We start from the raw sequence: 15,549 nt of genomic DNA, 5'->3' as shown, positions 1-15,549 counted from the left end.
AAGTTTCTTCAAATGTCAAGTTTGGTCTGTACTACAATGGAGCCAATTCCCGTTCTTGTGCAATGCTGCGGGATGATCCCATATTTGTTTTGCTTTTCTCTGTTCCTCATTGAAAATCCAGATGCAACGTCTTTCTTTCCACAAGTGGACAAAAATAAGGAAATTGGCAATAATCTGAAACAGTTTCCCTTGTGAAAACAACAGTAGTAGAAAAATATAATTCTCACTTAAATGGAATACAAAAAAAAAATAATAAAACAAAATAAACTATTGCCAACAACAAGTCTCAATACTGATATGCACAAATACACCATGCACGTTAAATGATTGCACACTCAAACAACCACAAGCCCAGCCAAAGCCCCTGTACTGTGAAACCAATGATCCCATTACTGTTCCCCGCTAGCATCCCCCTTTCTAAACAAGCACAGATGAGGCCGGGCCAAAACCCTGCAGAGGCCCTCACTCCAAATGTACAGGACTGGAGGAGAAGAGACTGGGTCAGGCCTTCCACACGAACCCATTTAACCCGTTTATTTTTGTTTAGTACAATGCATTTTACACTCATTCCCTAAAAATTGTTCATATAATTGCCCATGTAAGGAATTTCCCAGAAATGAAGTTGAAGCGGTCTGGCTAAATTAAAATATCATTGAGCATAAGGGTGCGGCTGGAGAGCAGTGTTTCCCAGCGGGTCTGTGTGACAGTCGTACCTCTTGTTCAGCTGAGAGAGACAGAGCTGTAATCTGTCCCCGGGCTGGCAGGCCAGGGCCGAGGCCATGTCGGGAGGCAGCGGAGGTGTGAGAAGAGGAAGCCTCGCTGTGTGTGTGAGGTTAAGTCGGAGGCCTGTAGTGGCCGGGTGGACGGATTGATAAAAGCCCTGGGGCCGCGGCTGTGGCCTCAGCCTTCGGCCACACTCGCCGACACGCCGTGTCATTTAGCCCGCGCTGCCGCCTAACCCAACGGCAACTGCTCATTTACAGGGCAGTGCGGGCTACCGGGAAGAGCGGCAAGCTCGCACACACACACACACACACACAAACACTGAAAACATGGTACTGTATATACACATACAAACACACGCTGTGGTGCATGGAGCAGTTTTGTCCAGCAATTAGCAAGGGAGAACATGTGGGCTGCAAGTCATACACAAAGCAGTGTGAAACAAAAAAATACACAAGTGTGCAGACAGCTACACACACACACACACACATACAGACAGACAGACGGGTTTTCCAGGGAAAGCGATTGGGTCACATGAGTGACCAGACGGTGGTTTGGGTCTGTTGTCCCGTGGCCAGACATGGTTAGTGTGTCACAAAGAGACAGGAGAGAAAGAGAGGAAGTTTGGCCACCACAGGCTGGCTACGGCCACCTATGACTCGTGCAGATACACACACACACACACACACACACACACACACACACACGCACACGCACACGCACACACACACACACACACACAGTTATGTATGCTTGTCAGATTAATGTTATCTCAGTGAACATGCTTGTCTCTCTATCTGGCTGCCCATCTGTCACTCTGCCTATCTGTCTGTCTGTTCTATAGGCATCTATCAATTCCTTTTTTCCTCATCACTGCTCATGAAAAAGAAACTTCAAATCAACAGCACCATAACTAAAGAAAATAAAGGCAAAGGCATTAGTGCCAATCACATCTGTGGGCGGTACTGTACTTTTAAGTACAAGTAGCTGCATCAGTGTAAACTTTTCAGTTCTTAATGTCAACCCAGAATATGAAAATGTGTGAAAACCACAATCAGGTTAAATCTGCTTTGCACTTTCAAAGGGGGAGACGACAGTAGCCCACAGATACTAACATGTTGGCCATATTGCTAGTATTCTGTACTATTTAGTATTATGTTTTATTAGATATATTTTCCTCTTCTTAAATATCGGCTACATGATGAACTGCGATCAAATCGCACATAGGTAGGGTACAAATGAAACAATGCAGAGAAGGTTTTGAAGAAAAGCCAAGTAAATTTGAAATGAAGTGTGGGGGTGTGCATATGTTTTGAGGTGGGGCAAAAATCAAAGAAAAATAAAGCCAAAGAAAGAGAGAGAGAGAGAGCGAGAGGAAGAGAGACACGAGAGCGAGCGAGTGATAGCACGAATGTGAGAGAAAGAGTAAAATTGGGGCGCAAGGGGTGGAGGACAGCAACGTGAAAGATATCAAGAGACGGTGAAATAAGAGAGCGAGCGAGCGGTGAGCGAGTGTGAGGGAAGAGAGTGAAGAGAGAGCAGGCAGAGCCGAGCAACTGGCACCGCTGCTTCTAATGAGGCTAAGATTATGATACTATCAAGTGGTAAGTGAGGGTGGAGGGTTGGTTTTGCAGGCCCAAAACCACCGGTTCTTACAAACACAGATGCGTTGTGAGTCAGACAAACATAAAACCCGTGCAGAACATACACACACACACACACACAGTCAACACACGGTGTTGTTCAGCAGTTCGAGACAGAACACTCTCTGCTCCTTTCCTGTTTCCCGGCGGCGGCAAAAGCCACAGCTTAGCCTCTCTCTCTCTCTCTCTCTCTCTCTCTCTCTCTCTCTCAGTTTCTCTCTTTCTCTCTTTTGTTCTGCTTTGCTCCTGTCTTTTTCTCTCCCTCTCATTTGTGTTTGGCTTAATGCGTTTTAATGCCTCTCCGGTTCCTCACATTGGTTTCAGCGCCGTCTGAAAGCCTCGCTGAGCCACAGCAGCGTAGGCCGCTGCCTGGTTTGAACTCAAAAGAAAATAGAACGTTTCCAAAAACTTGGACGGCCAATGAAGAGCGAGGAGAGCGAGCTAGAGAGGGGAGCGAGGGAGAGCCACGGAAAGTAAAAACCAACCAGAGAAAAAAGCAAAGACGAGTGAAAGAGCGGGAGGGAGGGAGGGAGGGAGGGAGGGAGGGAGAGGCCCGGTGACCTCACGTGACATGTGACGTGGGCCTCACCACTCGCGGAGGGGAGTGTGCATGTGTGTCTGTGTGTGGAGGATGGCGAGGAGGATGCAAGAGAGAGAGAGAGACTGTGGCTTTTAGCCTTTTGCAAGCGTTGACGCTCCAGTCAGGCCACCACACATCGTAGGAGAGAGAAAGAGAGAGAGAGAGACAGAGAGAGAGAGAGAGAGACCACGCTATCAGGCTAGCTGGCTAACCTCAGACACCCAGCCCGCTGCGTGACAGAGGACCACAAATCCGGCCCTCCCTGCCCGCCCGGCTCTACCACCCGGGTACAGTTAGGAGGACGCCCCCCCCACCCCCTCATGCCCAGCCCCGGTGAGTCCACCTCTACAGGCCAGAAACCTGTAGAGACCAAACGCTGCCGGTGCCTCTGTGTAAACTGGCCACAATTTCCTCTGCTGCTCTCTCAACTGGACTCTCTCACTCGCCCTCTCTGCTTCTTCTTTTCCTGCTCTCTCTCTCTCTGTCTCTCTCTCCCTCTCACCCTATCATTCTCTCTCCCCTTCTCTCTCTCTCTCAAATGTCTCCTTCCTCTGGTGCTGCTGCTGCTGCTAACATATGCTGCTGCTCTCTTCGCAGGCTTGTGGCTTGGGATTCCTGCGGTAGTCGCGAAACCCCAAATTCTTGGTTGCAAACGGGCTCCGAGTTCCAGGAGTTTTGTCCTCTCGCGCTCTCCTTCTCCTTTGCTCCTTAGTCTTTCATTCTGTCGCTCAATCCTCCCTCTCCCTCCAAGGTTGGTCGGCGTCGGCTGCAGCGAGGGCTCCGGAGCGTTCTGGCTTCCCTGTCATGGCATCCAACAGCATCTTTGACTCCTTCTCCAACTACAGCAGCAGTCTACTCAGAGGTGAGCGCCGTTTCCTCCCCTCCTCTCCCCTTCTCTCTCTCTCTCCCTCCCTCTCTTGTTTCTCCTCTCAGTCAGGTCCGTGGCTTGAGGCGTCAGAGGGAGGACAACTGTGGCATTCACCCCCCACCCCCCCCCTCCACCCCCCACCCCTCCTTTCCCACTGCTCCCAGTTGTTACGAACGTGTGGCCTTGTCAGTTTGGCAGCAGTATGCATGTGTGTGTGTGTGTGTGTGTGTGTGTGTGTGTGTGTGTGCGTGCGTTTCCACTGTCCAAAAAAAGCATGGAGAGAAACACCTTCAAACGTGAGCGCTGGATGCTTATTCTGGTGTGTGTATGTATCTATGCGTGTCTGTACTCACATGTATGCATATGTAGCACGTTGTAGCACATGTAGAATGTCTCATATGTTACAATAGGAGTTTTACAAAAGGAGGAACTGCTCTGTACGGTAGCCCACATCTAGTTGACTGATATGGCCCTTAAAGGCCTTTGCCTCCCCGCTGCTGTGTTTTCTGTAGACTTGATGGAGTGGGGCCATAATGGGATTCTCACCACAGACATTCATTATCAAGTGAAACTTGGGGCTCTCTGCAAGAATACGAGCTCAGAGGCTCCATGTGACTGGGCCCTTTACTGGAACACGGCAATACAATAAAAGAGAAAAAAAACAAACATATTAAGCTCTTTCACTCTCCTTTACTTCCAGGAGGTACTTTTGGTCTGTGTGGTGAGGTGAGTGCACTACTTGGCGACGCTAAACGCTAGCTAGCCTTAATGAAGAAGCCATTTGTTGCCATGGTGATCTCAATCAGACAGCCTTTACTTGGAAGTAGTGATGCCTTTGAGTGGATGAGAACTAGGAGAACTCGAAGGAGAAGAAATGTCAAGACTTTTACACCAGTTTGTGTTTATCTGTCTGATTTTTATTAGTCTATTTGGCGAGTTTATTTGGAAAAGTTGTTGATAAACCTCTTGAAATATAGATTTCCTCAAGCAATCAATCTAAAAATCCCTCCACATGTCACTGCAACAGCAGCATGTCACGCTGACAGACGAGTCATTAATCTGATGGGGGCCAGGGGATTCAGTTGTTCCCACTGTTCCTCATGCAACCGCCGAGACAGCCACCGAAAGGCAGGAGGAAAAAAAAAAAAATCTCCTTCCCGATTAAGGCCTCGTTGCAGTGTTAATTAGAGACAGCCACAGGAGAAGCACTACCAGCTCCTAATTGTTTGCAGAGTATATCTTAAAATCTCTGGAGCCTCAGCACACACACAGTCAGACGCAGACAGTCAGACATACACACACACACACACACTGAGTACATACATCTGTGGCTCACATGAGAACAATCCTCTGATATCCCCAGTGGAACCGCAGTGACAGGGGATGATGTTCCAGTGTTCTCACAGCTCCTACAGACACCAAGGCATTTATAGTTTCCTCCTGACAAGGCTCAGGCCTCTTCCTCCTTTCTTCTCTATAACCGCCAGATCTGCATCCCTTTATCTCCTCAGTGTTTACTGTACGAGTCTACAGATCAGTGTGTGTGTGTGTGTGTGTGTGTGTGTGTGTCTGTGTCACTGACTTCAGATTTCGTACATGCCCTCTGTAAGGCTTTGTAGCCGCTTTAACCTCTAATGTAATGTGCATTTGGTCGCCTGATTTTGATTTTCAGCACTACCAGTGTAGCGAGGAGGGAAAGCTGATGTGCTCACAAAAAGATAGGCCAGGGGGGGAAAAAAAGAGACAAGCATTTAAAAGCTGTAATCACCATTGGAAATCATTAGCGAATATGCAATATCCTTTTACAATTCGTTCTGTCGGGAGACTGAAACTGAACTGCAAGAGAACAAAGGCCAAGAGTCATTAAATCCTCCAGTTCAATCTGAAAGCATTTCAAATAGGGACTACCTCATGTAAGCAAAATACCCCAGCGGTTAGTTTAACAACTTGCATTACACAGGCAAAGCAATTTGGCCAAGGTTCTCTTTTTTCAGACTCAAATCAAACTGAAATTAAGAGCAACAGTTAGAGAAAATCAAGGAGACTGTTAAATGTCTGTGGATAAGTGTGGCTTTCCAAGCTCTGACTTTAATACTATGCTACATGAATCTTATGGAAATAAGAATGTGTTCATCTTTTCAGAAGTCAAGAGGTATTACTGTATGCAGAATTTTGCCTAGAGGGCAAAATGACACAAAAAGAGGATGAACCCACTAAAATTGCTAAGAAAAAGTGTCAGAATCATGATAACAAAATAAAACATGTATTTATTAATTTAGTTCTTAATGACCATGTTTTTTGTAGTCTTCTTACCTCCTAATTTAATTTGTGATAAAATAGCACTAGCATTATCACAGATACATCAGCACGGGACATACACTATGTCACACTATATACAGTCTGTATGTCGCTAACTCTGATACATTTTGGCTTATCTCACGCTGCAGAGAGAACACATGTAAGCATGTGATGTGAAACATCTGATGCACTTCGCGTGAGAAGAGAGAGGACGCCTCACCTCAGAAACCTCAGTCCCCCTGCTGAAGCTGAGGGACACACACACACACACACACACACACACACACACACACACACACACACAAACACGAGACACACATGCACACTCACATGCATGCAACTCACTGACAGAACACACAGACCAGCTGTCATTCTCATGGCACATCAAGTGGCATATACAAGAAATAGGTAGTAGGACCCTGACGGTTAGTACACTAACTGTGAGGGTGTATGTGCATGAGTGTGTATTGGGGAGAGAGAGAGAGAGAGAGAGAGAGAGAGAGAGAGAGAGAGAGAGAGAGAGAGAGAGAGAGAGAGCTTCCCTCCACGAGGCGCTAATCTGATGCAGACTCACAGTGCTCCTACCGTTCACTGATAATAACCACAATGAGGCTACACCTGCTAACTCTCACACAACAGCCCCACTATTTGGCCAGAGAGACGCTCAGTTTCTTTCCTCTTTGACTTTAGAAAGCAGGAGGAACCCAAAAAAAAAAAGCAGCAGACTGGCTCCCTGTGAAGCAGAATTGTATAAACTTTATTGGGTTTTCCGAACCTGACGTTTTGGCAGCGCGCGGTGTTTGCATCAGGTGGGGTACCTGGTTTATAGCAGCTGTGATTGGGCCTGTGTGGCGGGTCATATCCCTGGCCCGGGTTCTGTCACCGCATTTCCCTCTGCTTGGAAGGGCCGCCGGGTTCCCAGCAGGCTCTTTTACACAGGGGTCCGTTTTAGAGTGTTACGCTCTTGGGAGCCAGCTCCCTTTGTGGCAGAGAAAAAGGCCCCAGTTTATTAGGGTGGGAATGGTTTTATATGTTTGGCTTGTTGCGCTGTATGAATGGAAGTGAGGGTTTGTGTGTGAGAAACGCGCCATGCCTCACCACAGTAGTAGCGAGGTTATTTTGGTGGATTCTGGGAGGTGGTCTGGTTTGTTCAACAACTTTGGGGAGGGAAAAGCCTGAGAGACACATGCACAGTGAGAGAAAAGGACGTTTTTGAATGCAGTGCTAAAATGGATTCTTCACTGTGGATGAAAGTCAAAATCAAATTTATGATTTTCAGGCACAGAACCACTGAGAAATAAAAAGGCACTGTACAGTAGCTCAAAATACAAAAGAAACTATAAATTTGACAAAACACAAGGCCGGTCTTTGGTGAATTTATTAATGACACAGTCATGTGGTGAGGATTTTTTTCCTCTCTTAAATTAACAATGCTTGATTGGAGTCCATTCAAAGGCCTTCTGCTGAGTGTTAGGCCTCCGACGCCAAAACATGAAGATTGGCTGAGCCTGCTGAAATCTGTAACCAGATATTAAGAGTTTCAATATTCTAAAGCGAAAGCAAATAATAGAAAACTCATGACAGCCACAGAGCGGCGAAACCCTGTCTCCAATTTAGCCGGGTATAATATCTATTTATAAAACTCTGAAGGCATATTGGATAGGAGGAACGCTCTGGACTTGATTAGGGCTGTAAACGTTTGGAGGTACTTATTTACTTTTTGGTCCGTCTCGCCGTTTTCACCGTCTGTCAACACGGCTTGATGGGGAACACTTTCAGGGGTTGCCAGTAAGATGGCTTCCAGGTAGAAGAGGCAAAGGGGCGTGCTGATTATGTGGTCGACTAATCCCAAACCTGCCTCCGCCCTTATACAGTTTGGCTCCAACCGCCAAGCTCCGCATTTCGCTGGTCAAGGTTAAAGTCGTGCTAAGTGTTGTAGTAAATACAATTTTCTGGTGGTCGACGAGCAACCACAGGGGCCAGATTCCCTGCGGCTGGTCTCCAATCTGATAATATGGATTTATGCTGTAAAGGTCTCTTTGACTGGAAAAAAAAAAAAAAGTCCTAACCAGGGAAGTGTTTTGAAAGGGTGAGCAACTTCTATCAACAAACGTTTCTGGAAGGGTTGGGCTAACATATCGTGCTGTATGTTTCTGTAACTCTACTGGAAAGTAAACTGGAGGTAGAGTCTGGAGGAGCATGGCAACCCAGCGGAGAGCGAGAGAATGTGATCTGAGGCTGGTGCCGGGCCAGTGGAGGAACAGGAAGGCAGGGAGAGCGCTCGGCTCGGCTCGGCATCTCAGCCCCTTTCACACAGTTCACCCAGAGTTAGTCTGCATGTTAAACCCACTTCTCTGATTGTCCCTGGCAGTTGTAAGGGCAGTGAACTCGGTGAACGTATGCTGAATACATTAGCTCGCCACCCTCCCATGAAACAAAAAAGGAGTGAATATGTACTATAGTCTTACGTAACAATTACGGAGTGGCGGTGTGAAATAATTGCTTTGGTGAGAGACACAAATGTCCCGAGTCAGTCCGGATACAATGCAAGTGGATGTCAGTGGAATTTATAATGTCTAGACAAGCTATTTTAACTGGGACCCTCTGACGTGGAAAAGAAATCGGAACAGGAACAAAATGCATGTAGGGAGGAAAATATGCAGACTTTTAAAATACTTGGATAATTGGATAATAAGGTGGAAATGATCACAATATGATTTTGTTTCATTTTTAAAAGGTTGTGCACACACCGGATGTGGCTCTTATAGTTCGATGAGTCATTTCTTTAGGTTTAATTTGCTTCACTTCTGAGCTCCTAATGTTTCATTATGCCTTTATGTTAAATTGATTAAATCCACATCACTGTTATTAAACTCTTCATGATCTCATCCCTATTGCTTGGTGGACAACTGAATTAAGAAAAAGCCGTTCTCGCAATTTTAACTTTATAACCTACGCCCTAAACCACAGGCCGACACCACAGCTTATTGCATGGTCAGGCAACACAAACATATAATTGTACGTTAATTTAAATATTATTAACTGAAATTTATGCAGCAATTGGACTTTGCTTGTAATTTTTCAGCACAGAATTCGGGGATAGCAGAGAAAAAATTAAAACAATTCCAAAGAAACTATAAAATAAAATATTTGTTTCATCTACACAAAGTGTAGTTCATTTCAGTAACTCCACATATAATTAGAGACGTCAACACCCTTATGACCTGAATTTGACTCAGATTCAGAAGACTTATTGCTCGGACCCCTCCCTGTATCGTTAAACAGATATTGTCAACAACATCCTTTCTGGCGCAGTAACATGAGGAAAAACAAAAAACGCCTATGACTAAGCACAACATCGATCGCTGTGTATTTTTGTTTTTGGCATTACAGTTGCGTTCTAATCCAGAACAAATACTTGCTCTTTAAATGGACAGGCAAGGGGTCTGGTCAACAGCACATAAAATGACTATGGAGATCCCACATGTTCAGAAACATAACAGGAGACAGTGAGTTTTTTTTAAATACATGAGATGGAACACAGGTTTCAGAAAGCGAAGGGGTTATTCTATCATGTGTGAAAGTTTAGCAAAGATCTGAGGCCCGGAGGAACTCATTCTGTCACCATCAAAGGATTAAAAGGAATGTTTTTCACAGACAAATCCTTCCTCCAGACTGAATCTTCTTCACTTCATTACGAGCAACTTTAATCATGCTCAAAACATCCCTAGCCCATCCCTCTTCCCATAAGCAATAAAGCAAAAAAAAAAAAAAAAACTTAATTACGGTGGAGGAAAAATGCAGATAATGATAGGATGTGAGAGGCTGCAGGCTATGAAATGGTTTTTGATTCTCTATTTTCCTCTATTTTCCCAGAATTTTTTTTCAGCTTGTTTACATACAGTTAATTGTCCTTGGTGCAATAAAACACGTTTCTGGGCTGCATCTAGCCTGCCCCCAAACATAATTCTAACCTAGGAGAATCGATTTTTGCAGAGATGGCATTTCAAAAATGGGATTTTATTTTTCTCTTGGCCTATTCATCTGGGGGAACAAATAACTGAGGGTGAATCTCAGTGCTACTAACTGCATCAGTAATGGGCCACCTAATTGTGCTTTCCTACTCTGTGCTGCACATGGGGGACACAGATTTGAGCATTTAGTGTAATCACCCAAGTTTTGACTAAAAGATCATGAAGTGTAACGTTTCATAAAGCTTACATTTTACTAGCCAAAGAGACGGCCTCCAGCCAGTCAAACTGATACAAAACTAATTCATTCACTATCTATTTCCCTGTATGCGCCAGGTTTGCCCTTAAGTAAACTTCAGTGGGCCTGTACTTTCTCTACAGCTGCTCACTTCTGTATTGGCTCGGTAGAAAACACCAGGCCAGGGATTCCCCCTCAGCTGTGCAGCAGAAGTGGCTCCTCCATCTCTTCTCCATTGTCTCGCCTCTCTCCGTCTGCTGCGAGGTCACCCCGTCTGGTGCGAGCACTCCTCTCACGGACATAGGAGAGTCATCGTGCGCGCAAACACACACACGCACAGACTGCAACTGGCCTGCTCTTGTATGCATGCACATACACACACACACACACACACATACAGAAGCCAGCCGCCTGATTTTTCCCCCAGTGCTGAGTCAGAGAGGAGCAGTGCATGTCAACATGATGACCGTGACGTTTTCCCCCTCTAAATGCTGTCTGACCTCACCGTAATAGCTGGTCAGGGCTAACATATGGTCTCCCAATGCCTTAGTCCAGCACAGCCCACAGCCTTGACTAAACACCAGAGGACTTAGCTGAAAAATATTGGTGACTGCTTTCTTGATTTTATGAAGTGCCAATTTATGTTTCATGCTTGAAAAAAATATGAAGCCAACTACTGTGTAGTGTGGTTCTCTCCTAGTGACAGGCCTGAAAATTCAAACTAATGGGCCTTTCCTGTGAGATACAAGCTTGTTGGACCCACAATAGCAGCACCATCCACATTAGATCTTGTCTGTGTGACCAAGCATAGGGATTCCCAAACCTTTTTATGTCAAGGGCCCCGAATATATGGCCTAGGCATTAGACCACTGTTTGATAAGACTTTGCACTAACGGACGCCATTTTAGAAGATTTTAGTTGTTAGATATGACTTGTCATAGAATTATATAACTGTCTGTATTAAAAACCTATGATCATTATGGTAACCTCTAGTGAGTGAAATAACAGTGAAATTAAACTATTCCGTATTTTGATGGGGAGCCCCTGGAGCGACCCCCAGAGGGCCCCATACCTCACTTTGGGAACCTCTGATCTAGCATGTCACGGACAACTAGCTGAGCCACAAAGCCAACCTGGCAAAGAGACGTTTGTGTTAGCTTGCAAAAGCCTGACGGACATGAACACAACTTTTCCCCTTTAATCAGTGTAATGACACAACAGGCAGACAGTGAGCCAGTCATTCAGTCAGTAGAGTTTGATTAACCTAATCACCAGGCAGCCAGACTCCAGGCTACTGATTGGGTTTCCAAATGCTCCTTGTCATCGTTGTGTCGTTAGCTCGTCGTTAGCCGCGGCCGCCTTGACGTGGAGCAGCGACGTGCCGCGCCTAAACACAGCAATCAGGGGATTAGTGTGCAGTTACAGCAAAGCCTCAATGGACGCCTCGGGCTCTGAGTCAAAGAGAGGAAAGCCCTGCCATACTATGCTAGCTCCACGTGGCCAGGGTGCTAACTGTACACGGGCAACGCCACTAGTGATTAGCAGCGGAGATGATGAGAGGAAACATTCAGTCACCTCGGACACACAGGGGTGGTTTCCCAGACTCCAATTAAGCCAAGTCCTTGACTCAAGCAATGGTTTGAATGGAGGGACTCCATTGAAAATAAGTTTTAGCCTTGAATTAGGTTTGCTTAATCTAGATCTGGGAATCGGGCCCATAGGAATCAGAGAGAAAGAGCTGCATGCAACGCATTCACTCTCTCCACTCACTGCACAAAGGCTCAGTGACGTTTGGAGACGATTCATTTTCTTTTGATTTAATTTGAACTCAATTGGACTGAATTGGACTGATTGACAGTAATCATTTACTGCACAAAAGAGGGGATTTATGAGTGATGATAAAACGATTTATGTGTCTAAGTGCTCTCCTGAGCTCCTTGGCTTGCAGGCTGATGTCGCCACACCCTTGTTTCCTTACGATGAAAAGCCCTGAGGGCCAACCGAGTACTTTCCAAGAGTTGTCTCACGTCTGCAGAGGAAAGTGGCATGGACACTTGTCAGGAAACCAGCGCTGGGTCACTGCTTGAATCTGGTTGGATTCTGCGGTGAGTCAGACGGTGCTCGGGAGGCTGAACCCCTCTGAAGAGGGAAATAAATGCAAATTCAATATCTGGGAGCTCTTTGAAGTCCATTTACACTTGAGTGAGTGTGACAGAACCTGGGATGACCCCTGTTTTAAAATCCCTTAACAGTGATGAAAGGAGTTTAAAGGGACAAACTCTGAAGACAATAGTTGAAAAGTTGAAAGAATGTGTGCATGTGCATGTGCATGTACATGGTGTGTGTGTGTGTGTGTGTGTGTGTGTGCGTGTGTGTGTGTGTGAGAGTGTGCATGTGCATGTTTTTCAGTGGTGCAGTACAGGCACAGAAAGCAGGAATGATTAAGAGGTACTTTGTCTCCATGTTAGAATGATTAAAATATAAATATGTAATAAACCCAAGAACAACACCTTTGGCACAGTGCCTGGCTGGTAGAGTCCCTTCTGTACTTTTGCCTTTTGCTGGTTAACATTCATGCCATTCATTTCATTCGCTACATACCTCACCGTGTTCCTTCGCAGTTCTAAGTAACAGGGGCCTAGCCTTAGAAAATAAAAACATGTGGCTTTTGTTGCAGGGAGGAATGAACAACAGCATTCCATGTGCAACCACATCAAAGATCCCCCTCGCCATGGGGCTAAATGAGGGCAGACTCTCCTGCTTGCCTCTCCTGACGCGACTGCCACTAATTAAGCAGAGATCTAAAACTGACACTCCTCTCCATTCATGCCTCTCCATCTTCCTCTTTTTCCCCTTTCTTCGCATCTTCACTCCATTCTCCACACTGTTCAAATGTGCAGCGTTTCTCTTCGGGTTCCAGCAAACGGGGACAGCCACACAGCTCGCACAAAGGGGCATTGTCTGCTGGTGAAAATGTGGTTTACAGGCTCTGCTATAATGGCTCGGTGGTTGCTGGAAGCCATGCGCACTTCCTAATATTCGGCTCACATGCGATTTCATTTTGAGAAAACACTGAGTTATGGGGCTTCGCCTTTGTGCGAGAGGGACGCCTCGCAACTTATTTTCGGAGCCGGCAGGCTTGGGCTCCCCACACCCGCCCTGCTCTTCACCCCCTCTTCCCCTCTCTGGTGGCGCTACTATATTTGTGTGGGATCTCGAGCGAGGGAAGAGTAGACGCAGGCTGTGTTGCCAGTCAAACGTGTTTGGGCTGTCAGACTGAAAGGCTTCCAGCGCTGCGATCTGTCTCCTCTCCTCGTCAGTGGGAGCCGTTTGATCTGACAGAGAGACTCCATTAGAGACACAGGGAAGTTCAACTGCTGGGAGGTTGGATGGCTTCAGCAGTCAGAGTAGCAGCCCAGAGAGGAAAAGGTTTGCACACACAGTCTGGTTGCAATCTTGGTGTCTGTGCTGTGTATCTATAAATGTCTCTGAGCATTACTCGTCCTTATACTAGGTGTGTGTGGTTACCCGTCGAGTGCAAAGTACGAAAGCCAAATGAGCTGACATATCTTGGGGCTGTGTTGGGCAAAGGGGTGGTGACGCGGTGGGTAATGATATCATAAACATGCGCCACAGCTGAGCCACAATGAGAGAGAGAGAGAGAGAGAGAGAGAGACAGAGAGAGAGAGAGAGACAGAGAGAGTGATACATCATTTGCTGAGGTGGTGAAGGTACTGTCTTCATGAACACACACCACAGTTTGTCCACAGTCTCGCAGTGGAGCTAGGGAGGTGAGACGCTGGTGTCAGAGTGGTAGAATGGTGGACGACGGTTTGATAAATATGCATCAATGGTCCCACCACAGACCGACACAACGCTCCCTACATTTAACGTGGCTACAACTTCTACCAATCAGGAGGAACTCTGACAAATGACTCAATTCTCTAAGACATCTTTACAAGAAATAATAAGGGATTAGAATTAGACATACTGGGTAACACATTGGGGTAATTCCATTGCCCATTTGTGCTGTGTGATAGCAAAATAGCTGTAAAAAAAAAAAAAAAAGAGCAGGGAGAGTGAATTGAGTGTGGCTCCTATGAAAGATTATTCTCCTGATCTGTGTGTGGCAGCTGGGCTCAGGCAGGCTCTGGCACTGGAGCTGCATGGCAGTTAAACTGTCACTGGGAGGAACTGTAAATCTTTTGCAGAAGGTGAATGCAGCATGACAGTGCCACAGGTGTGTGTGTACTGCTTACCAGTTGCCAGTTGCTCACTATACTACAACTGCCTGTCTGTCTGTCTGTGTATCTCAGCCATCCTGAGGAGAAGTCTACAAAATTTTAGCTGGACACATTTGGCAAAGCAAAGAAAGGCAGAGTGAGTCAGGATACTGTGTTTGGCTGCGTGTGTGTGTGTGTGTGTGTGTCTGTAGGGGGTGGGGGTGCTGTCACTTTGGCAACGCCACTGCACATATTGCAGCGATTACCACAGCGGAAAAATGTTTTTCTGCAACATGCAATTACTACAGATTACAGATTGCCGTCCTTGCATCAGAAGCTCTAGCCAGAAAAGGAGAAACACTGTGCATTTGTGTGTGTGTGTGTGTGTGTGTGTGTGTGTGTGTGTGCATGTGCGGATTTGTGTGTCGTTACACACAAATAGACAGACAGACACAGAGACAAAGAAAGATGAGAAATGATTATAGCTCACACTAAAAACCACAACTGAAAAAATGGGGGAGTTGACGTATTTATGGGACTCATTTAGATCTAAAAGTTATACTGACTTTCAGGGGTAAATAAAGACCCTGGAAGAAAATACAAACTGTCCTTCACTGAAATTAACAAATGTAGAGCAGGGTAGATTTTACAGGCCTTTGTCCATCATCATCATCGTTATGAAAAATATAAACTGGCATTAATTCATGCCCTACCCACGAAACGCACAGTACTAAATGCTACACGTCGATTTTGAACTTGGCATTTTGTTCCAGGTTACAAATCACCCTGAATATCAAAAAGCTTCCTTCAGGTCACACTAAACAATATAACCCCAAAAGTGGTGCCCCGCAGCAAGGCAGGGCCCTATTTACATAACCCACCAGATCAAAACTCAACCCAAAGTGCTCCTATAATAGCACTGGGGCCTTTTGGTGAGCTTACCATCCAATGCTACTTTTAGTGGGTTCCAAAGAATAAACAGGCCCGGGAACCACATCACAGGCT

The 15,549-nt window shown here is 45.9% G+C and overlaps 1 protein-coding gene across 1 annotated transcript in view; it reads left to right on the top strand.

The window, feature by feature from the left end:
- Window positions 1–2,988: 2,988 nt before the first annotated feature.
- Window positions 2,989–15,549, top strand: part of runx3 (RUNX family transcription factor 3) — a 50,895-nt gene continuing 38,334 nt past the window's right edge. Inside the window, 2 exon segments of the mRNA XM_071524741.1 lie at window positions 2,989–3,279; window positions 3,698–3,808. Coding sequence (XP_071380842.1) covers window positions 3,267–3,279; window positions 3,698–3,808 — 124 coding nt within the window. The 5' untranslated portion in view covers window positions 2,989–3,266.

The sequence above is a fragment of the Centroberyx affinis genome, unplaced genomic scaffold, assembly GCF_046629955.1.
Source record: "Centroberyx affinis isolate AG114_WGS23_722 - 3 ecotype Tasmania unplaced genomic scaffold, CSIRO-AGI_Caff_v1 ptg001226l_1, whole genome shotgun sequence".
NCBI classification, from domain to species: domain Eukaryota; kingdom Metazoa; phylum Chordata; class Actinopteri; order Beryciformes; family Berycidae; genus Centroberyx; species Centroberyx affinis.
The sequence above is the reverse complement of the archived record's forward strand: the minus strand, read 5'-3'. Positions and strand labels throughout refer to the sequence as shown.